At 38.1% G+C, this 24,546-nt stretch overlaps 1 protein-coding gene and 1 long non-coding RNA gene across 2 annotated transcripts in view; one reads left to right on the top strand and one right to left on the bottom strand.

Annotated features, from left to right (window-relative positions):
• Positions 1 to 8,102, top strand: part of LOC115896404 — a 28,514-nt gene extending 20,412 nt beyond the window's left edge. The window contains exons 2-3 of the long non-coding RNA XR_004056262.1: positions 5,247 to 5,360; positions 8,056 to 8,102. This is a non-coding gene — a long non-coding RNA (uncharacterized LOC115896404). The remainder of the gene's footprint in view (positions 1 to 5,246; positions 5,361 to 8,055) is intronic.
• The window catches only part of RANBP3L (RAN binding protein 3 like), a 50,509-nt gene extending 28,146 nt beyond the window's left edge, over positions 1 to 22,363 (bottom strand). Inside the window, exons 1-2 of the mRNA XM_030926850.1 lie at positions 22,274 to 22,363; positions 21,827 to 22,092 (exon numbers count right to left, since the gene is read on the bottom strand). Of these exons, the coding sequence (XP_030782710.1) occupies positions 21,827 to 21,917 (91 nt within the window). The 5' untranslated portion in view covers positions 21,918 to 22,092; positions 22,274 to 22,363. The remainder of the gene's footprint in view (positions 1 to 21,826; positions 22,093 to 22,273) is intronic.
• Positions 22,364 to 24,546: the final 2,183 nt, after the last annotated feature.

The following is a 24,546-nucleotide window of genomic DNA, read 5'->3' on the forward strand; positions in this document are numbered from 1 at the left end:
TTGAGTACCTTTGGTTCCATTGTACTCCAGTGGGCATGGGGGACAGGCAGTTCCTAGAGGTCCCCAAGTTTCTGCTACACAGCTTCCCCAACCTAGATTTCAGTACACCTCTTCTTTCCACTTGGTAGTGTAGTAGAGGTGGAAACCTATCAGGGAAATTCAGCCCCCGATATTTCATGTAGTTTGTTTTCTATTTCCCTAAGTGTCGGCTGGTCTGAGAAATAAAGGGAAAGAGTACAAAAGAGAGAAATTTTAAAGCTGGGTGTCTGAGGGAGACATCACATGTCGGCAGGTTCTGTGATGCTCCCTGAGCCGCAAAACCAGCAAGTTTTTATTAGCAGTTGTCAAAAGGAAGGGAATGTAGGAATAGGGTGTGGGTCACAGAGATCACATGCTTCAAGGGTGACGAAAGATCACAAGGCAGAAGGTCAGGGCGAGATCACAAGGTCAGAGAGAAACTAGAATCATTAATAAACTTCCATGTCCAGCTGTGCATGCATTGTCATTGATAAACAAGGTTCAAGAGCAGAGAACCAGTCTGACTAGAATTTGCCAGGCTGGCATTTCCTAATCCTAGCAAACCTGGGGGCACTGAAGGAGACTAAGGTGTGTTTCATCCCTATTTACATCTGCATAAGGCAGACACCCCCAGAGCGGCCATTCAGAGGCCTCTTCTGGGAATGCATTCTTTTCCCCAGGTGATACTTATCTTACCCGTTTTTGGTAATAAGAGAAATATGGCTCTGTTCTGCCCGGCCCACAGACTGTCAGACTTTAAAGTTATCTCCCTTGTTCCCTGAAAATCGCTGTTATCCTGTTCTTAAGGTGCGCAGATTTCATATTGTTCAAATGCACATGCTCTACAACAATTTGTGCAGTTAACACAGTCATCACAGGGTCCTGAGGCGACATTCATCCTCAGCTTACGAAGACAGGATTAAGAGATTAAAGTAAAGACAGTCATAGGAAATCACAAGAGTATGGATTGATGAAGTGATAAGTGTCCATGAAATCTTCACAATTTATGCTCTTCTGCCATGGCTTCAGCCAGTCCCTCCATTCGGGGTCCTTGACTTCCTGCAATAGAAACCAAGTTCTCCATGCTGGATAGAACCAGGCTACTCTAGCCAGGGCTAAAAAAGGTTGTGTAAACAATCTTGGCAGGAAAGAAAGTGGCAACAAACCCCTGCAGAGGGGCAGGCACTACCAAATAGGTCAGCTCTAATTGCTACCAGGACTGGAATTATCCACTTGAACTGTAGCCCTGACAGTCCCTGCGTTTTCTTCTGCCTTTCTTCCTGGACCTTTCCACATGTCTCTTCCACATCCTCTTCTTTAGTTTCTGCTCCTTGTGCACTGTCTCACCCCAGTCTCCAGTACTTTCCTTATGTCCCTGTCTTCTCATCATTCTTCACCGTGTCTGGTTCTCTGGCTTGTCAAAGCATGGATTTTAGAGCTTGGAAGTTAGATGGTCCTAGAGCTGTGTTTTTAAATAAAGGACTTGAGCCTCAGCTTTTTCATCTCTCTGTCTCTCTCTCTCTCTCTCTCTCTCTCTCTCTTTATATATATGTATGTGTGTGTGTGTGTGTGTGTGCATATACATATGAGCTATTATGAGGATTTAAGCAATATATGCATGCAAGAACACCTACAACTTCTTCTCTAACCTTTTGAAACAAAGCAGAGTATCTATCTGTATCTGTCTATTCATCCATCCTCCATGTATGCACACATCTCTCCGTATATTCAGATGTAGACATCTATCTATCCACTCATATATAAACATGTAGCAATATGTCAGGATACAGGCTGCATAGGAGACACTGAATAAAAGTTAGATTCACTTCCCTCCTGCTCTGCTGTCCTATGTGATATGCACTCACTATATTAGTCTGTTCTCATGCTGTAGATAAAGACACACCCAAGACTGAATAATTTGTAAAGAAATGGACTCACAGTTCCACGTGGCTGGGGAGGCCTCACAATCATGGTGGAAGGTGGGAAGCACGTCTTATATGCAGGCAGACAAGAGAGAATTGAGAGCCAAGCAAATGGGGTTTCCCTTTATAAAACCACCAGATGTCATGAGACTTATTCACTACCACAAGAACAGCTCACAAAGGAAACTGTCCCCATGATTCAATAATTTCCCACTGGAAACAACACGTGGGATTTATGGGAGCTGCAATTCAAGAGGAGATTTGGGTAGGGACACAGCCAAACCATATACTCTCTGTTAGCTCTGGGGGAAATGTCTCATTCTTCCCCAAAAGTCTTTCTTTTTCTTTTCACTCATTACCTTATGCTTACTCCTAGCTTGCTTGTCATTTCTCTCCTATCTTTTTTATTCTTTTTATTTTTTGATATCAGGAAGTTTCCAAATTCAGATGTGGCCCATAAATAGTCTTAGAGATCCTTGCTCCTCCAAGTGTGGTCCAGATTAACCAGCAGCATTGACAGGGAGCTCATCAGAAATGCAGAATCTCAGTCTCCACCCCTACCCTACTAAGTCAGAAGCTACATTTTATAAGATTCCCAGGTGATTTGTAGACACGCTAATATTGATAAGCAGTCCTCTAGAGCACATTCAGATTTCTGTCAACTGAGATCAAATTTAGGAAAATGGCAGTAAAGATTCCTGGACTACTCTAGTAGTCACTAGTTAGAGTAGTAGAGTAGTGACTACTAACTAGTAATGGCTAAACCTGTGGGATCTTCTGAGTATGCTCAGAATTAATGTGAAAATAATTACTATCCAAACCATATACTATAATTACTACAATTCAATGTAAGGTGAAGTCAAGGGCTACCCTAAGTACTTGCAAAGAAGTCTCTGTGGTAAAGGATATTGAAATATCAATATTGATATTGATATTAAAATTAGCCATTCAGATATTCTGCTTGAAGCAATTAATGATTTCTTCTCACATGCAAAAGTTCGCTTTCTGTTTTAATGATATGCCTAAGATCTAACTTCTTTACAAGGAGAAATTTTTTTCGGAAAATGTCACTGGTTGAGATTATTGAATATTGATTAAAATGTTCATTGCTGCAAAGCAAAAATTTAAGCTGGAAGCATAAACTACATCAAAATCATTTGCCATAGCTCTAAAATTCCTCAAGAAGAATTTGAAACATCTGAAGTTTCAAATGTAAAAACTGACATTATCTGTAGAAAAAAAATAGACAAATCATAGCAGCTGATCTCAATCTCTATATGGAACCCAAGGAAGAGGAGATACAGAAAGTCTGAATCACAATCTTGATTTTTTAAAAAAGAACAAACGAGAAACCAAGCCTATATTGAAGTCTTTTAAGATAGTTTACAGAAGGGGCAAATTGTAGCCCCAGAAGAAGAAGGAACCTGTGCCAATTCAAAAAGGAACCACAAACGTGAGACATTCTGTACTTGTTTCTACTTATTTCTAGCCATATGTGGGGGAAATCTGTAAAAAAAAAAATGTTTTAATGAAATAAACAATAAGCTACTAAAAGATTAAAAAGTCTGTCTTTACAGAAGGAGGTGGTAGGGCCACAGCCTGACATTATTAACTGTAATGGGACACTCTGGTTCTTTTCATGAGAACCAATTTGAAGGTAAAATAACCAGACCTCTGGAGAAAATAGAGGCAATTTATACAGAAAGTTTCCAGGCTGATTCACAAAGCACTAAGTCAACTGAAGACACAAGATGAATGGATCCTGCTGAAATGATTGCAGCCCTGATCATACCTGTTGAAGATGTAACCAATTTTGTGTTCAGATCTTTATACCAGACGTATATGAAGTAAAAGAGTAGGAACCCTTACCCCTTTTGATCTAACTGCAGTTTTAACTGTACTTGTTCTTAACTGCTTTAAAGTTTTTATCAGAAATGAAGTTATAAACTGCCAACTCTAGGAAATCTAGCATTTCTTAGTTTATATTCATTTATGACAAACACACACTAGAGAAAGAAGAATCAACATGTAAAAAAAATAAGGAAAGTTATTCCTCTTTTCTCATCAATACCAAGCTGGTAAAGAAAGCAGTTATTTTCAGAATGGAAATCATTTCACAAGAAGAAATTGGAGAAGATGAGAAAACTCTCTGACAATATGACCGATTACAACCATTATTACCCAGAGCTTTGTCTAATCCATCTCATTTTCTGAACACATCTGATTCTCATGCTGATAATCTTCAAGGAAACCATTCATTTTAAGTTCCAAAGACTCTCAACTCTCTCCTCCACTGATTTGTACATTGGTCTAGATCTAGACACCAAACAATTTTGAAAAATCAAGACATAGAGATAAGAAAATATCTAATGTGAACAAGAGGCAAGAAGACTCATAGGTTGTATCCAACACAGACCTGCTACCCTTCTGAAAGTAGAACCAAACCCTTGAAAACTCTTGTGTTGAATGTACTTCTCACCCCAAACGTAACTCCAAACTGTGCTGCTTCATTTATAATCCAGCCACATGTGGTAGTGGGCCATAGCCAGTGACTTAATTTCATTTGCATTTAAGAAACTGGGGATCTACAGCAGCAATAATTCAATTGAAAAAAAATTCTCATTTTTTAAAGTTGTTTACTTCATTAACGTCTTTATGAAGAAGTTCACAGAGTCCTAAAAACAGAATTTTCGTTAAATCGTTTCATATAGAACATCAGGCAAATCACCCTATCAATCAAATACAGTGATGACTGAAGAAACTGAATTTATATGTATATTTTGAAAATGTTTTGTAATTGATCCCCAAAGATAATGATCACGTGCAGTGAGCTATTTATTTGGGGGTGATCACGGACTAGAATGGTTTTATAAGGACTTTCTTTGTTTGTTAATAGATCTTTTTCAATGGCTGTCACAGCATGCTCCATTATATTTTACTATTGTTTTAGTGTCAGAATATTAATCTTTGAATTATTATTTTTTCTCTCTTCTTAAAGATAATAGCTACTATATGAAATGCATATACCCATCATGACTAGTCTTTACTCTTTTGCCTTTTGAAATGTTTAACTTAATATGACTTTAAGAAGTAATATGACAAGTTAGATCTGGCTGATTACCAAGGATGCTTCTTTTATGCACTGGTGTAATATATAAATTTACATTTGTGCCATACTTTATAAGACATATTTAAATATATTAATATTTGGTAAATAAAAGAATGACTACTAGGAACTAGAGGTATGGTTTTAAAAACCTGAGCTTTGGGGAAAAACAGACTGGATTAAAATTTTGTCTCTTCTAGTTACTGTGTGAGCTGGAGAACGTCATTTGACCCTGAGAGCCCAGGTTTTCTCACCTGTGAAATGGGGATCATTAGACCTACCCTTATAGAGTTGTAATGATTCAGCAAGGTCAGGTATGTAAAACACTCAGCACAGTGCCTGCCTCATAAGAAATGCTCAGTAAACTGTGATGTTATTACATGATATGATCCTCAAGAAGTTAGTTATTGAACCCTTTTGCTCATGAGAGAACTAAGGCTCTAAAATTACAGGACCTGTCTCAGGTCACACAGAAAATTCTTAGATATCTGAGACTATAACACATGAGAGCTGACTCCAAATCTTCTTCTCTAAGTTAGCTTCCTTCCTGGCTTCCATTGTGAGTTAAATGACTATTTTACAGCTTCTTCTTTTCTGAAAGGTGACATGCCTGGGCTATGATGGCTCTTTCCTGCCTTCCATGGTTCTGTATAAACCTGGTTGGGACATGATCCTATATTGTGTGAGTCTTCCTGCACTTCAGTTTTGCCGTCTATAAAACGCTGCAAGATGCTTCTGTTATTCTTGCCATTATTTGTGCATATTCTGACTCTAAAGAGATTTGATCAAGAATGTCTGCAGGCAAATGGCATAGTGATCCTAGCAATGTAAAATCTCCATGTAAGTATTTCTTTTCGACCACTGGCAGCAATAACTCAGAAGAATGTGTTACTTTTGACAGGGCACACCCATTTCTGCATAATTTGAAGGTGTTACTTTGTCTATAAATAAGACTATTGTGTCCTTTTGTGACAAAGTTACTTGTAATCTTTACTTGAATATGCTTATTAGCAGCAAATGTGGGACTTCTGGATTGATAATGACAGAAAGAACTGTTTGCTCTTTCTCTACGCTACTCCATTATTTAGGCCCAAGGGCACAGAAAGTTGCAGAATGTGTCCTAGGATGTGCTTGGTCAAGCTGATACCATTTGGAAATACATATTTAATTTGACAGCATTTGTAAATCACATGTTTTTCACTCAGAATAACTCTCAGTGTGAAAATGCTTCCATATGTTAAAAATGGGTCTCTCTGCTTTGCTGAGGGAATGGGGAACAAAGTCTAGGTTTCAAGGGATGTTGAAAATATACATTGAGCAGGCGCATGCGCAAGTCTAAAATGGTATCATCTTAAAGTTAATTTTAAATAATAATTAGTAGATTTTTCATTACTGCTAACACTAAAGAGGTACTTTTGACACAAAATACCATATCAGTAAGAACTAAATCACTCTTCAAAAAGACTGCTAAGTTAATACAGCTGAAATATAGCTTCATATATTGAGTCCAGATAAATTTAAACTCTTCCCCTTTGGTGAAGAAACATACTATTTTTAAATTTCTTCATGGATTCCAAGGACACAAGCCGGATGGAGAAGCTTGATTCCAGCTTCTTCCAATTCTAAAACTCTTTTCTTTAAACTTAGTCCTCTTTGTCTTGAGCCTTGAGCACATAGAAGAAAAAGCTCCTTGTTTCTCCATTTCCACAGGAATAAGTGGATGTTATTCCACGAAAAACAAGTCTTTGGCAGTCTAGTCAGGAAGAAGGAGCTGAGCTGCCATCCAAAGCCCTGACCAACCCAGGAGGGGACTGGTCCCCATTCTCCTCTAGGGAACCCCCAGGAGACCTGTCGTTCCTCTTCTCCTTGCGTTTGAGGGCTGAACTGCCCTCCTGGCCCTCAGGCATAGAAAGGTAGCAGGAATAGCATGATGCCTGTGGCAGATGGTTCTGCAGGGATATATATTATTGCACCATATCAGAACTAGTTTGGAGGAAGTAAAGGCCAGGTAGTAATTTGTACACTGACCAGAAACGTTTTATTCACCAGGCTAATAAAAATTAGCAGAGAAAAGTTTTACTTTTAAAATTTATATGACTTGAAAAATTCCCAGGAAAACTGAAAACAATCCTTTTAATTTATGTTTTCCTGAGGATACCTGGCTAGCTCAGTTGGCTCACTACAACCTCTGCCTCCTGAGTTCAAGTAATTCTCATGCCTCAGCCTCCTGAGTAGCTGGGATTACAGGCATGTGCCACCAGGCCTGGCTAATTTTTGTATTTTTAGTAGAGATGGGATTTTACCATGTTGTCCAGGCTGGTCTTGAACTCTTGACCTCAGGTGATCCGCCCGCCTCGGCTTTCCAAAGTGCTGGGATTACAGGCATGAGCCACCACGCCCAGCACATTAATTTAACCTTACTCAGTTTTTAAAACGAAAACCGTTAAAAAACACACACACACAAAACTTTAATCCATATTTGAAAATGAAGCTTTTATAACAAAAGTTTGTCTTGTTAAATAAACAGAACCTCATAATCTGTGGTTCTGGTAAGTGTCTTGCCTATATAAAATACAAATACACACACACACACACACACACACACACACACACACATCTTTATCTGCCACTTTATGTCTCTGCAGACAAGTAAAGTTTAATACAATCATAGCCCAAAATAATCCATTTTCAGCATTCACAGACTTTCTTCTCACTTTACTCTTATTCTTTCGATAGCAATATCCTTCCTTTTATTAGAACAATTCCTTAAACAGGTCATTATAAAAGTCTGAAATATGGTTTTTACATCTAGATGGAGCCCCACTCCAGACAGATGACCATATTATTGAGCTGTAGTTGCTGCAACTCTGAGAGTTTCTCTGAATCTGATGAGGGAAAGGAATTTGAATCTCATTAGCATTGAGTTCTTTCAGGACCTGAAGCCCGTCCTGCCATGATACAGGTCATACTTAAAAATCTCTTCTTTATCTCTCCTGTTTGAGTATATAGGTTGGGTTCCTTTATTTTTTGAGATGGAGTTTCACTGTTGTTGCCCAGGCTGGGGTGCAATGGCACGATCTCGGCTCACCACAACCTCTACCTCCGGATTCAAGTGATTCTCCTGCCTCAGCCTCCCAAGTAGGTCACTTCCCATTTTAACCCCTGTTCTCCTTCCGAATCAACTCACAGACATATATTTCATGTTCTTTTGATGTGGCTTTAGTTAGTATCAAATACCTTCACACCAGCATCCCTTGCTAAAAGTCTAGACCTTATTCCTATGACCTTTTGTTTATTGCCATCCACAGGGTGTGAGGTATGTGATCATTGGGTAGAAGGAATGCAGCTTTTTAGTGAATACAGGTATTTACTGCATTTTAAATCCTGTCTTTTGAATATTTTGCTAGATTTGCCAACAGACTTCATTAAAAAGCAACTCCAGTGTGAAACTTACCTTCCCTAAATGTTGATTAAAATTTTAAGTTAAGTTAATGATTTAATGTAATAGTTGAGCCACCACTTGAAATAAAGTCCCAGTTTAAATAAAAAGTGAATTATAATAATGACTATTATTTAACCCCTTTTTAATTTGAGGTTCTGCCTACTGCCTCTTTATTTTGTCAAAAACCCAAACTGCTCTCCAAGGCTGTGTCAGTCCAGTTCCAAAAATGGTACATTGCTCTCTTTCACATTTCATGCAGTGTGGGACATAGGGGCTATGCAGCTATTTAAAGTTAAGCAAAAACTGCTAGCCTAATCAGTAAGCCACTTGCTCTGAGCTGCTAGGAGTGCACTGGTACATCTGCATTTTTACAACTGTTTCTTTTTCAGTCAAATATATCCTTTTGGGAGACAGTTGGATGTAGTTGGTAATTCATATATAAATTAACCAGTGATTTAATAGCAACCTATTCTAAACAACTGAACCACAAATTGAGTTCAAAGGCCAGCCATCATCCAAGCCCTTCTCAGGTACTTAGCTGAACATCTATTTTATACCATTAAGAGGCAGTGAGCATGAGTGAAAGCAGTCTCTGGAGTCCGGATCTTGGATTAGGAGCTTGGCTGAAGACCCCAGCTGTGAGACTTCCTGGGACTTTCACAAAGAAGTCAGCTAATACATCAAAAGTACTGAAAAACAGTTTCTGGCATGTAACAAGCACTTCATAAATGTGATTTGTTTGTAAGTGACATGTTAGCACTGTGGTATGGTCTAGGGTATGAATCCATTTTTCTTCTCTCAAATAACTTGTACAACACAGCCGAGGCAGCATTACGACAGAAGAATAATTCATGGCAAATCTGAGTATCTCAGTTTTGAAAGTGATTTTGTAGGTCCCCTAATGGAACTTATCATCTAAAGTGTCTAGAGCATCCTCAGTAGATGGCCTTCCATAACAAAGAGTATCAATAAGAGTTCAAATATTTGCTCTTGCCAGATGTTACTTCATGTGTGGAGCACACTAGTGTACAGGCTACATGTGTGCCAGGATCTTGGCCCTTCATCCCACAGGGTCAGCCTCCTGAATTTACCTCAAAGTGCTGTATCATTTTTAACATATGCCTTATTGTGTAAAAGTGTAGAGAAGTGCTGCTTCTTATTGTCACAGTTGTAATTGACTTTAGAAGACACCAGCAAAGATAACATTATTTGTATGTGAATGTTAGATTAAATTATACCACCTGAAGTGGTATCTATTGACCTAGTGGGGAATTTGTACTTCAGGTGTGGTTGCTAGCACCAGGAAACCCACATCCATAGGCTTCTCATTACAAAGTTGTCATCTTTCCATCTCAATCAATATTCGAGCCTTTGAGATTTAGCATCATCAACATTAATTTTCAATGGTGAAATTAATGGCATTCAAGACCTTGGATTACCTGAAATATTTTAAGGATGCTTGCTAGTCTTACACAACCTGGACAGAAGAATCTGGCAAGACCTGTAGCCTGTACTTTTTAGAACGGAGCCCAAAGCTTTATATTGAAAGGCCCCAGTGTCCATTAATGAACAGGATCATTCTTGATTACTGGCTGACTGCACAGAATACTGCCTGGAGAATGTCGTTTTGTCTGAGCAAACCTTTTCGGCAGGATGTAATCAGATTACCTAAGGAACAAAAAGTTCGGGACATCATATGCAGTCTTTTATGCTTGTTTGCTAATTAATGTTTGTTTAGTAAATATCTGTTTACTAAATTCTTTCAATTTGAAAGAATTTAGCCTAAGATTTTCTTTATTTTAACATGGTATTGAGGTTGGGAGGAATAGCTTACTTTTACTGCATCCCGCCCCCCAAAAGAACCTGAAAGATGTAAATGATCAAATTAAGTCAAGTTGGCATGTAATATTTCCCGTTTCTCTCACAGTCAAAACCAAAGAGCTTACCAGGGCAGACATGACTATCTAACTGCTCTTTCCTCTCGTGTCTCCCTTATCTCTCAATCACTTCCTAACACTCACTTAAGTTAACTTGATTATACTGGCCTCCTTTTGCCCTCCAACACAGTCAGTCCTTAAAGTGTGATCACTGCAACTGCAGCAATGATGGCATTTCTCTGAGAACTTGTTAGAAATGAAAATTCTTGACTCCTTCCCTCCACTCCCCTCAGAACTTCTGAATCAGAAAATCAGAGTGGGACCCAGCAATTATGTTTTAATAAGCTCTCCAGGTGATTCTGCAGGTGATGCTAAAGTTTGAGAATCACTAACCTAGATAACTGTGATATTATTTTTGCTGTAACTGAAATGAGTCAATAACCATGACAGAACAAATGTAGGCCAAGTGTAATTTCTAAAACTCGGAGTCTTTGTACTTACTCTTTATTCTACCTGGACTGTTCTTCCACCAGATGTGGCACTACCCACTCCCTCACCTCTTACAGGTCTTTACTCAAATTCACCTTCTTAATGAGGTCTTCTCTGAGCACCCTGCTTAAATCAGACCTCCATTATGACACTCTATTCTGCCTGCTTAATTTTTTTCCATAATTCCTATCTTCATTATTATCATTTATACCGTTGATCCCCAACCTTTTTGGCCCAAGGGACTGGAAGACAATTTTTCCAAAGATAGTGGGAAGGTGGGCGGGGATGTTTTAGGGATGAAATTGCCCCGCCTCAGATCATCAGACATTAGATTCTCACAAAGAGCACACAACCTAGATCGCTCACATGCACAGTTCACAATAGGGTTCATGCTCCAGTGAGACTGCAATGTGTATTGATCTGACAGGAGGCGGAGCTCAGGTGGTACTGCTCGCTCACACCCTGCTTACCTCCTGCTGTGTGACCCGGTTTCTAACAGGCCATGGACCCCTGTTTGCACTATATATTTTGTTCATTTATCTTCTTTATTGTTTGCCTTTCTGCCTCTCAGAAAATAAGCTCCTTGTGGGCAGGATTTTTTGTTTGCTTTGTTCACTAGAGTCTAGAACAGTGCCTGATAAATGGCAACCACTAAGTATTTGTTAAATAAAATAAATGAAGTGCTATATAACTGCAAACAAGATGAAGTACAAATGGGGTGAAAAAATATTCATGAAGTAGTCCATTTTAGGTGTTTATTAAAGGATAACTGATGAGTCAGTCATGGCTTTAAAACAATAACAACACTGAATTCTAAAGAAAATTAAGATAAATCATTGGTTCTAAAGGATATTCAATAATGGAAAGACAGATACTTGACAAAAAGAGTTAGTGTCTCGCCCTAGGTATTAGATAGTTCTTTTTATTATATCTCAATTTATCCTTTGCTAATTTCATTGATTAGCTAATTTTTGCTGACTATGTTATTAATAGAGAATTTCTAAGCTTTAGGAATAAAAGCAACAATAAAATACCACTATTATTAAACCTGACTAAGGTTATACTAACATTTTCTCTCGAAAGTGTGATATTTCCTGAGCTGTGGGTACTCTGCCAGCAAGACACAGTTATGTTCTTGGGCAAATTATTCAAATTCATTGAGATATTTCAGTCTCTTCACTATTCTGTGGAATTACTAGTAGAGGCCTAGAGGAAAATTTGGAGTCTGAGGCCTCCTAGGCAGTCTCACATTTTAGAAAAATGAGGCCTAAATTACATAGAATAAAATGCACAGATGAATTTTTGACAAATGTATGTGCTCAGGTAACCAAAACCCTATCAAGATATAAAACATTTTTATTGCCCTAGTGTGTTCTTTGTATCCTGTTCCAGTTCTCCTTTCTGGGCAACAACTGTTCTGCTGTCTATCACCATGGCCTAATTTTGCCTGTAGAAGTAAGTACTCTTTTGTGTCTGCCTTATTTTCACTCACTATAACATTTCTGAGATTCACCTACATGATTACATGTATCAGTAATTCATTTCTTTTTACTACTGAGTAGTATTCCAGTGTGTTAATATACCACAATTTGCTTACCAGCTTACTTGCTTATAAACAGTTTTGAGTTATTCACATTCTGGAGCTCATATGAATAAAATCTGCTACAAACATTCTTGTGCAAGGCTTTCGTGGTTATATTTTTATTTTTCTTGGAACTGTTATGGAACACCTAAATATGGAACTGTTGGATCACAGGGTACTTGTGGGTTTAATTATATAAGAAATTGCCAAATCGTTTTCCAAAGTGGTTTTAACCACTTCCCAGCAATGAGTGAGTTCTGGTTGTTTCACATCCTCTCCAAGCATCATGTTATCAGCATTTAAAATTTTAGCCATTCTAGTGGATGTGAAGTGACATTTCATGGTGGTTTTATTTTGGATTTCCCTGATAACTGACAGCATTGAACATCTTTTGATGTGCTTTTGGCCATTTGTATACTTCCTTTTTGAAGTGTTTGCCAGATCATTTGCCCATTTTTTAACCAAATTGTTTATCATGAGTTGTAAGAGTTTTTAACATATTCTGATTGAAAGTTCTTTTTCAAATATATATTTGACATTTTTCTCCCAGTCTTTTATTTTCTTAGTGGTATCTTTTGAAGAACAGATATGTTTAATATTGATAGTCTAACTTATCTATTTTTTATGGTCAGTGCTTTTTTGTCTGTCTAAAAAGCTGCCTTTTTGACGGTGAAGGTATTTTCCTACATTTCTTCTAGAAGCTTTATACATTTAGCTTTTGTATTTCAGTCATATTCTATCTGAAACTAATTTTTGTATGAGGTAGGTATTGTGGTTCATTTTCAGAAATGTTTTTCACCATTTGTTCCAGGATTCTTACAGAGAAGACTATCCCTTCTCCCTTTGAATTATCTTGATACCTTTGTCAAAAACCAATTGACAATGTACTAATAGATCAATTTCTGGACTTCATATTCTGTTCCAATAATAGATTTTTCTATCCTTACACTGATATTATACCATCTTGATTTATTATAACCTGAAATCCAAAAGTGTAGTTGTCAACTTTGTTGTCTTTTTCAAGATTGACTTAGTTATTCTAGGTCCTTAACATTCCCTTATACTTTTAAAATCAGTTTGTCAATTTCAAGACAAAAAAATGTGCTGTAATTTTTATTGAGATGGTCAAGTTGAGGAAAATTGACATCTTAATATTGAGCATTCCAATTCAGGAATTTGGGATGTATTTTTTTTTTTTTTTTTGTAATTCAATCTTCTTCAGCTTCACACTGCAATATTTAAGTGTACAAGTCCTGCACATATTTTGTTAAATTAATCCGTAACTATTTCCTTTTTATGCTATTAAATAAGTACTCTAATATTTTTAATTTCCACTTGTTCTCAACTAATATATAGAAATGCAATATTTTTTGTATGTTGACTTTGTAGCCTGTTACCTTAGTAAATGCGTTTATTAGTTCTAGCATTTTTTGATAGATTTCTCAGGATTTTTCCACAAACACCATCAATCATCTGCAAAAAAAGACAGTTTTACCTCTTTGTTTCCAATATGTAAGCCTTTTATTTCTTTTTCTTAATGTAATATGCTGGCTAGGATCTCCAGTACACTGTTGAATAAAAATAATGATAATGGACATCTCTGTTTATTTTTCCTAATCTTAGGAGGAAAATGCGCAATCTTCTACATTGAGTAGTGTTAGCTGCTGGGTTTCTTATAAATGTTTTTCATCAGGTTGAGGAAGTTGCTCTATTCCAAATCCCTTGAGTTTTTGTATCACTTGGCGTTGAATTTTATGTTCCTCTGCATCTTTCTGGCACAAAAGTATTCATAACACTCCATTATAATCCTTTTAATATCTGTAGTGACACCCTGTACATCATTCCTGATACTGATGGTTTCTCTCTCTTTCTCTCTCTCTCTCTTTTTTTTTTTAGATAGAGTCTCATGCCATCGCACATGTGCAGTGCAGTGACGCGATCTTGACTCACTACAACATTTACCTCCCGGTTCAAGCAATTCTCGTGCCTCAGTCTCCTGAGTAGCTGGGATCACAGGTGCATGCCACCACACCTGGCTAATTTTTGTATTTTTAGTAGAGATGGGGTTTCACCATGTTGGCCAGGCAGGTCTTGAACTCCTGTCCTCAAGTGATCCCCCCACCTCAGTCTCCCAAAATGCTGACATTACAGGTGTGAGCCACCGCGCCTGGCCATGTCTCTTTTTATTGATTAATCTAGGTAGGGGTTTATTAATTTTATTAATATTTTGAAAAGAAGTAGCTTTGGGGAATCATGGAGGAGCAGACTACTTTCTCATGACTTTGTTTTTAGGAATGGAAAAATAAAGGGTTTTTTTGGAATTTGTTTTTGTTAAGTCCAACTTCAAAAGTGTAATTAGGGATGGCCTTAGACAACCATGGCATTTTTTTTTTTCTTTTTTGAGACAGAGTCTCACTCTGTTGCCCAGGCTGGAGTGCAGGGCGCAATCTCGGCTCACTGAAACCTCTGCCTACCAGGTTCAAGTGATTCTCCTGCCTCAGCCTCCTGAGTAGCTGAGGCTACAGGCACATGCCACCATGCTCGGCTAATTTTTTTTTCTTTTTTCTTTTTTTTTTTTTTTTGTATTTTTAGTAGAGACAGGGTTTCACCATGTTGGCCAGGATGTTCTCAATCTCCTGACCTCATGATCCACCTGCCTTGGCCTACCAAAGTGCTGGGATTACAGGCATGAGCCACTGTGCCCAGTGTGGCTTTTTTTTTCCAGTGGTAAAATATACTTACCACAAAATTTATCATTTCAACCATTTGTAAGTGTGCAGTTCAGTCATGTGAACTGTATTCACATGTTTGTATAACCAATCTCCAGAACTCTTTTCATCTTGCAAAACTGAAACTCTGTACCATTAAACAAAATATCCTCAATCCTTTCGGCCCCAAAACCCTAGAAGCACCATTCTACTTTCTGTCTCTCTAAATTTGACTACTTTAGATACCTCATGTAAGTGGAATCAGACAGTATTTATCTTTTTGTGACTGGCTTATTTCATTTAACTTGATGTCCTCAGGTTTATCTATGTTGTAGCGTGTGCCAGAATTTCCTTCATTTTTAAGGCTGAAAATTATTTGATTATATATATATGTATAGTGTGTGTGTATATATATATATATATAGTGTATACATGTATATAGTGTGTGTCTATATATATATACACACACCATATTTTGTTGATCCATTCATTCGTCAATGGAGATTTGTTTGTTTCCATCTTTTGGCTATTGTGAATAATACTACCATGAGCATAGGTGCACAAGTATCTGTTTGAATCCCTGCTTTTACTTCACTTAGGATTTTATCCAGAAGTAAAATTGCAGGATAACATGGCAATTCTATTTGTTAATTTTTTGAGGAACTGTGTGATATGGTTTGGCTGAGTCCCCACCCAAATCTCATCTTGAATTGTAGTTCCCATAATCCCCACATGTCAAGGGAGGGACCCAGTGGGAGGTTACTGAATCATTGGGGGCCATTACCTCCATGCTGTTCTCATGATTGTCAGTGAGTTCTCATGAGATCTGATGCTTAAGGGGCTTTTCCCTCTTTGCTCGTCACTTCTCCTTCCTGCCACCATGTGAAGAAGGATGTGTTTGCTTCCCTCCTTCTGCCATGATTGTAAGTTTCCTGAGGCCTTCCCAGCCCTGTGGAGCTGTGAGTCAATTAAACCTGTTTCCTTTATAAACTACCCAGCCTCAGGCAATTCTTTATAGCAGCACGAGAACAGACTAATACATTGCCATAGTGCTTTTCACAGCAACTCCACTATTTTATCTCCTCCAAGGGTGCACGAGGTTTCAATGTCTCCACATTCTCACCAACATTTGTTATTTCCTGTTATTTTTTTGTTTGTTTGTTTTTGTTTTTGTTTTTTGTTTTTTACGAATAGTAGCCATCCTAATAGGTGTGAAGTGGGAAAATGAAGTTTCAGCCATTAAATTTATTTATTTATTATTTCCTAGTGCAATCTATTAGGAAGGCTTATTATGGAACTATCTAAGGTGTCCTTACATAGTTCCAAGGAAGGAACTGTCACACCAAAAAGACCAAATGTGATTAGAGATTGGAAATTTCGAACCCACCCCATTCCCCTAACCTCCTAGGAGGAGAAAACTGGAGATTAAGTTCAATCACATGGCCAATTATTTAATCAATCATGCCTACATAATGAAACCTCATTAAAAACCCTGGACACCATGCTGAGGGGAGCTTCCTGATACTAAGAGGGTGGCACACCCTGACTCTGTGGAAGCAGAGGCCTCCTGTGCTCATGACCCTTCCAGTCCTCCTCACCTCTTCAACTGGCTGACCATTTGTATCCCTTATAATAAAATGGAAATTGAAAGTGCAGAGCTTTCCTCAATTCTCTGAGTTGTTCTAGTGAATTATCAAATCTGAGGGGTTGTGGGAAGTCTTTAATTTGTAATTGTCCTGACAGAAGTACAGGTTGCTTGGGGACAGCTGAAAATCATTGTTGGAATCTGAAATGGGGCAGTCTTGTGAGACTAAGTCCTTCATTTGTGGGTCTTCACTAATTCTGGGTAGTGTCAGAATTGAATTGTAGGACACTCAGAGAATTGGTGTCAGAAGACACAAAGAAAATCATGAGGCATTCAAAAATGTCTTGGTTATCCATGGAGAAGTTTCTCTAGTATAGATCAATTTAAAAAATTAAACATTGTAATACTAGAAATCACAGATTTTATGAGACAGCTATATGTAACAGAAAGTACGTTGAAAGCAGCTCTAAATAACTGTGTAACTTTGGAAAAGTCATCTTGACCTTGAAGATTCACAGTTTCCACATCTTTATAAATGAAGATAACAATACTTGCCTGTGATTATTAGTTTTATGTGTCAGCTTGGCTGTTCCATGATACCCAGATATTTTGTCAACATTCTGGATGTTTCTGTGAGGATGTTTCTGGATGAGGTTTATACTTAAACTAGTAGACTTTCACTCAAGCAGATTGCCCTTCATTAGTGGGTGAATCTCATCTAATCAGTCAAAGGCCTGAATAGAACAAAAGACTGACTTCCCCAGAGCAACCAAGAACAGACTCAACTGCAGAATTAACTCTTCACTTGGGTCTCCAGCCTGTCAGTCTACACTGCAGTTTGAACTTGCCAGCCTCCATAGTTGTGGGAGTGAATTTCTTAAAATAAATCCCCCACTCTCTCACTCTGTCTCTCTTCTCTCTCGTTAAAATTTTGCATATAACTTTTGATGCTTCCCAAACTTAATTATTAATAGCCTACTGGTGACCAGAATCCTTATCAATAACATAAGACAGTCGATTAATACGTATTTTGTATATTATATGTGTTATATACTGTATTCTTACAATAAAATAAGCTAGAGAAAAATGTTACTAAGAAAACCATAAGGAAAAGAAAATATATTTACTGTTTATTAAGTGGAAGTGGATTGTCATAAAGGTCTTCATCATTGTCTTCATGTTGAGTAGGCTGAGGAGGGGAAGGAAGAGGAGGGGCTGATCTTGCTGTCTCAAGGGTGGCAAAGGAAGAAAATCCACATAAAAGTGGATCTGAACAGTTCAAATTTGTGGTGTTCAAGAGTCAACTCTATACACACACACACACACACACACACACACACACACACACACACACATCCAATTGGTTCTGTTTCCCTGAAGAAGCTTGACTACACTATTTCATCTGGTTGTTGTAAAAATTAATGAGACAATGTATATGAGACCATTTGTAAATTTTAAAGCACCATAACACATAAGGATGGTTGTCTGCCTAGTACATGTAATATGTAATGAGCTTTGCTGAGGCTGTGTAGACAAGTAAATTAACATTTACAAATGTGGTCATAGAGTCAATATTAGAGATAAATGGATTCAAAGTATCACAGGAGAAGCTAGAAGATAGCAACAAGTTGGGAGATGAGCCTCCTGGACTTGTGTTCTGGACTGATAGAGCATTTGTTGTCATAGTAAACTCCATGTGGACAGGAAACCATGGCTTAGTTGACTTAGTTCAATTTGCATATTCAGCATCTAGCATAACACTTTGCACATTGTTGTTGCCCAGATAACTGCTGAAGAATAAGTGACTTTTATCTATGTAATCACTTCAAAATTACACTTTTGTGAGTGACTAGGTGGAAGGAGTTAAATACTGGGGAGTTAACACAAAGCATTTTAGCATATGGCATGGGGGGTTAGAAAATAAAATATGTATGTGTTGAGGCTGGTGCGGTGGCTTATGCCTGTAATCCCAATACTTTGGGAGGCCAAGGTGGGTGAATCACAAGGTCAGGAGTTCGAGACCAGCCTGGCCAATATGGTGAAACCCTGTCTCTACTAAAAATACAAAAATTAGCCAGGCATGGTGGAGTGCGCCTGTAGTCCCAGCTACTCAGGAGGCTGAGGCAGAAGAATCACTTGAACCCGGGAGGCAGAGGTTGCAGTGACCCAAGATTGTGCACCACTATACTCCAGCCTGGGCAACAGAGCAAGACTCCATCTTAAAAAGAAAAGAAAAGAAAACATGTATGTGTTGAAGCTAGTCACGCCTACAGAAGTGTCAAATGTCAATTAATCATAGTCTGTATGCCAAATAATAGAGGTAGAACCTTAGGCTGGCTGGAGAAAGGCCAAAGCCATGAACCCAGGATGATTCCAGGAATAAAGCCAGACCTCACTCTCTAACTCAAGGACAGTAACTGGAATGCTATTCAGCAACACAGCAAATACTACCCAGTGTCACTTGTCAGCTCAAATCACTAGATGACATTTCTTGTAGCAGTCAATGGCCAGTCTGGACCGCATTAGCATGCTTCACAATTTTATGGACTGTGGCTTATGTGGGCAGATATTTTGAGACTTGGGTGTGGAAGAATATGGTTGCTTTCAAAACATTCTAGGCAAAAAGCTAAGTCTGAGAAAGAAGACCAGTCTTGTGGGTATTTTGGGAAGTATGTCATCATAGTGATTATTTCCAGGCTTCTCTGGATATTGCAGTGTGATGGTTAATGCTGAGTGTCAACTTGATTGGATTGAAGGATACAAAGTATTGATCCTGGGTGTGTCTGTGAAGGTGTTGCCAAAAGAGATTAACATTTGAGTCAGATCCACCCTTAATCTAGTGGGCACAATCTAATCAGCTGCCAGCAAATACAAAGCAGGCAAAAAAAACGTGAAAAGGTGACTGGCCTAGCCTCCCAGCCTATATCTTTCTCCCATGCTATTTGCCCTTGAACATCAGACTCCAAGTTCTTCAGTTTTGGGAGTCGGACTGGCTCTCCTTGCTCCTCAGTTTGCAGACAGCCTATTGTGGGACCTTGTGATTGTGTAAGTTAATACTTAATAAACTCCCCTTTATATACATACACACACACATATATGTACACACACACACATATATATACACACATATATACACACATATGTATACATATATATATATATATCCTATTAGTATGTCCCTCTAGAGAACTTTGATTAATACAGCCAGTAAAGGAGAGATCTTCAGGATAGCCTGCCTTAAATTAAAACAACAGTGGGGCATTATTTTTCACTTATGAAATTGAGAAGAAATTTAAAAAACACTAGTATTACTGAGAACATACCCCAACACTGTTGATAGGAGGGTCATTTGGCCAAAAACAATTTTTAAGAATGTATAATCCTTTGACTCCACAATTTCACCTCTATGAATTTATGCCAAGAAAATAATCCCATATCAGTTCAAAGATCTATTCATTAGTTTAGGTGCAGCCCAGTGTTAATTATAATAGTTAAAATATTAGAAATAACTAATATGTCTAACAGTAGAGAATTGTCTAAGGGAATTTTGCTACATCCATATAAAGGAACAGTGTGCAACTGTTAAAAATAAGGTTGTAGAAGAATATTTAATGACCTGGAAATTTGTTCATCCTCTGTCGTTAAATTTTAAAGCAGTTTACAAAACACTGTTTACAAAAGTATCCAGAACAAGTCTATGTTGTTTAAAAATCAAGCAAAAGAAGAATCCATACATGTGCATAGAAGAAAAGTCTAAAAGTTTATACATTAAAATGTTAATATCTATTATCTTTGGGTGGTGGGGTTACAGGAGACTTCCTATCATCTTCTTTAGGCTCACTCCCACCAAATTTTCTATTAAAAATATTATATTAGCAATTGAAGTCACTTGAACATTTCAAACAAAGTCAACAGAAAACAAAACCCCTGATAAACTAGAATTATCTACTAACAGAGAAGCAAGAGAATTTTACAGTGCTATGCCTTATCCCTGACACGTTCCAGGACTTTACATTCTAGGGTACTTGGTACAAAATTTATTTGAGCCCTAGTAGTAAAGCATGGTCTAAAAAGTTCACATTGTTTTCATTTACCACAAAATATTTTCTGCCCACACTATGCTAAGCCTTGTAGAGCATGAAGTCACGTTATACAGCTCCAGGAACCGATGCAGAGAGGTGGCCTGACACATTCATGTGACGGTTGGCACACAGATTCCATCTTGGAAATGGGAGGTTTTGGCCCTTTAGCCAGCACTCTCCGCACCACTGAAATCTAAAACTGTGTCTATAGAAAAATAATTAAAGAGCTCATTGCCTAGATCCACACATAAAAAGATCTATCTTAGGTTATTGAGAAGTTAGAAGTGTCTGGTGAATCCTTAACCTCTGTGGAGTGATGATGTCATCCATGAGAGACCCAGCCTTTCCCACAAGTGTCATTTGCTGTCCCTGTCAGAATGAATTGGAGGGATCATCTTGTCTATTCATGTCAACCATTTGAACTAACTCAGCTGGCTGGGGAGTGGATTTGAAAATTTAAAAAGACTGCTGGTGAAAATGGCTGGGAGGTAGATAGTTAGTTTGAATGAGTGCCCAGCAGGTGAAACGTGACACTTTTCCCTGACTGTCTCCAGCTGTCCCTAGACCATAAAAAGGAAAGAGTCAAGAATATGTTTATTTTTCCCACAATGAATGAGCCAGAGATCCAGACAAAATTAGGCTTAAACAAAGTGAAAAAAGTGTCCCACTAGTGGTAGAGAAAGCTCCAGGCTAACTTAAAGCTACTCTCAGCTGAATCCCCCTTATAGCTGACTCAGCCTTGCCCAGATGGGTGTTTTGAATTAGACAAAACCTCTCATACTCGTGGCTAGAAGTTTAAGCATGTAAGTTTCTGAATGACAGCTCCAAGGAATATGCATTCTTGACAGTCTTCCATAGTCCTTTAAAAATCAATAGTGAATCCAAGTTAACCCACCCTTATGCATCACTATTATATCAGAGCTTTCCTGGGTCCTTCACCAGCCCACCATTCTTCTGGGAATGCAAATGCACAGAAGGTCACAGAACATGCAACTCATGAGCTGGACTGACTTACCTTGCTGTCGCCGGTCCTCATGCAGCTTCAGTTTACAGGTGTGCAAACTGCCAAGCAGGTGGCTGCTGCCTTTTCTTGGTATGGTAGTCATGGTCCTAGCAGTATGGCTGTGACTCAAGGATCACTAGGGCACTCCTTCTCTTGGCCAGTCACCTAAAATGGCCTTCACCAGACACCCAGAAATACATAGATTCATGCAGATCTTGTCTTTGCATGTACAACATATACTCCTCTACTAAACTTCCAAGCTTTTTCCAGTCATGATTCTTGAAATAAACAATGACCAATGTTACTTCTCCCAAAGATGCCAATTCATTTGACTAAAAACACAACTTAATTATTCTTTCATTTCAAAATGAAACTAAACCCCCTTATAGAGTAAAATTCTACAAATTAACTATTTCTAATAGATTACAGTTTTGGCATTTTTAAATTCCTTTTACCTACATGAAATCCAGTGCCTCTGGTATTTAAAGAAGACTGCTAAAGTAATAAATACACAAAGAAAAAAAAAAGTGCTGCTGAGTTAAGTCAAGTGATTTCTAAGACTAATCTGAGTTACCCTCGGTGACAGCTGAAAGTGCACAGTTCTTTAAGGGAGGCTGGAAGGAGGAGGAGCAAAGTGGGCTAGGATGATTAGCATAAAGAGGCAGGCAAGACGGGCATTGGAGCTGCTTTGAATAATAGTGACCAAAGCACAGATTCTAAAGATGCCCTGCCATTATGTTACAGTAACTGAGTACCTGATTTCTGCTACTTTGTAATTAAAATGCAAGCTGAAAGCAGGAGTTTATACTGCAAGGACATTCATTTGTACATGTGAAATCTAAAAGGTATAAATGAAACTGGTAATGAGCTCATGGAAATGTACTGCTGGAACTTTCAATTTCTGTAAACACCTCCTAGTCTTCGGAAGGGAGCAGTTAGAGGGCAGCCTTCCTGCCAAGGCAACTATTTGGAGATCTGGAAGAAAAATAAACACATAAAACATTATCTTTCCAGAGTCCTATTTCTGTTTCCCACTTAAGAGTTCCTATTGCTATTTCTAGGTCATAGGAGAAAGTTATTTCCAGTTTTACTTGTTGGCTATTTCATTACTGTTTAAAAACATAAACCCCAAACACCTTTAATTTAACTTGAGAGCTTGCCATGACTGAAGTCATAAGGAATGCTGGTAGGTCCTGCCCTTCAAGAGTCACAGCTCTTCACAGATTCAGAAAGAAAGTAGTGGGCAGGACTAAGGAGAAAGGCAGAGCTGTTTAGCCTCAAAGTCTGAACTTTGCAGCTTCTTATGTGCATTTGGAAATTGGTGTTAAACTTAACACTGTAATGAATTTACCTCCTAACCAGATCTGGGTGGCTGCCCTCATTTTATTTTGAGGCAATAAACAGTTCCGCAAGTATAGTCTGGTTTATGAAAATTTGTATGAAATAGGTGATTGATCTTTTACAATTCTTGAATGCTTTAATTGTTTCAGTAGACTATCTACTCCAGTTTTAGGCTCATCGTAGTGTAACAGATGACAGAAGTGTTTTGCTCCTTTGAAAGAGAGTCTTGAAATTATTGGAGAGTCATAGTTTCTACTTTAAATGTCTGCTATTCATCTCATCTTCCACAAAAGCCATGGTGGAAAGCCAAGGTGATTTTTCCTGAATATGTAAAGTTATTGTTACTTTATCAAGTTATGTACCTCACCAATAAGCATATTATTGTACATGTAAGTTAAATAACCTACAAAACTGTAGGCCAGCCCTTTTGCAAAATACATTTAAAATATTTTATGATGAAAAAATTTAAAAATACGTGAATAGGAGAGAATAGCACAATAAGCCCTGCATACTCATCACTTGGATTCAATATTATCAACTCAGACAATCATGTCTCAAAACTATGTGTTTCATCACAGCTGTTCTCCCCCTTATTACACCACTGGAGCTGAAGCATCCACACATTATTGCATTAATAAATATTTCAGTATATATTTCTAAAATGTGAGGATTTAAAAATAGATAACCATAAGATAGTCACGCACATAACAATTAAATGATTGTTTAATGTCATTAAGTATCCACACAGTGTTCTTATTTTCCTGATTATCTCATAAACTTTTTATCTTCACATTTTTTACAAATTGGGACCCAAAGATCCACACGTTGTATTTGGTTGATATGTTTCTTTTTTTTTTTTTTTTAATTATACTTTAAGTTCTGGGGTACATGTGCATAACGTGCAGGTTTGTTACATATGTATACTTGTGCCATGTTGGTGTGCTGCACCCATCAACTCGTCAGCACCCATCAATTCGTCATTTATATCAGGTATAACTCCCAATGCAATCCCTCCCCCCTCCCCCTCCCCATGATAGGCCCTGATGTGTGCTGTTCCCCTTCCGGAGTCTAGGTGATGTCATTGTTCAGTTCCCAACTATGAGTGAGAACATGTGGTGTTTGGTTTTCTATTCTTGTGATAGTTTGCTAAGAATGATGGTTTCCAGCTGCACCCATGTCCCTACAAAGGACGCAAACACTTCCTTTTTTATGGCTGCATAATATTCCATGGTGTATATGTGCCACATTTTCTTAATCCAGTCTGTCACAGATGGACATTTGGGTTGATTCCAAGTCTTTGCTATTGTGAATAGTGCCACAATAAACATACGTGTGCATGTGTCTTTATAGCAGCATGCTTTATAATCCTTTGGGTATATACCCAGTAGTGG

This window comes from Rhinopithecus roxellana, chromosome 3 (genome assembly GCF_007565055.1).
Source record: "Rhinopithecus roxellana isolate Shanxi Qingling chromosome 3, ASM756505v1, whole genome shotgun sequence".
NCBI lineage: Eukaryota > Metazoa > Chordata > Mammalia > Primates > Cercopithecidae > Rhinopithecus > Rhinopithecus roxellana.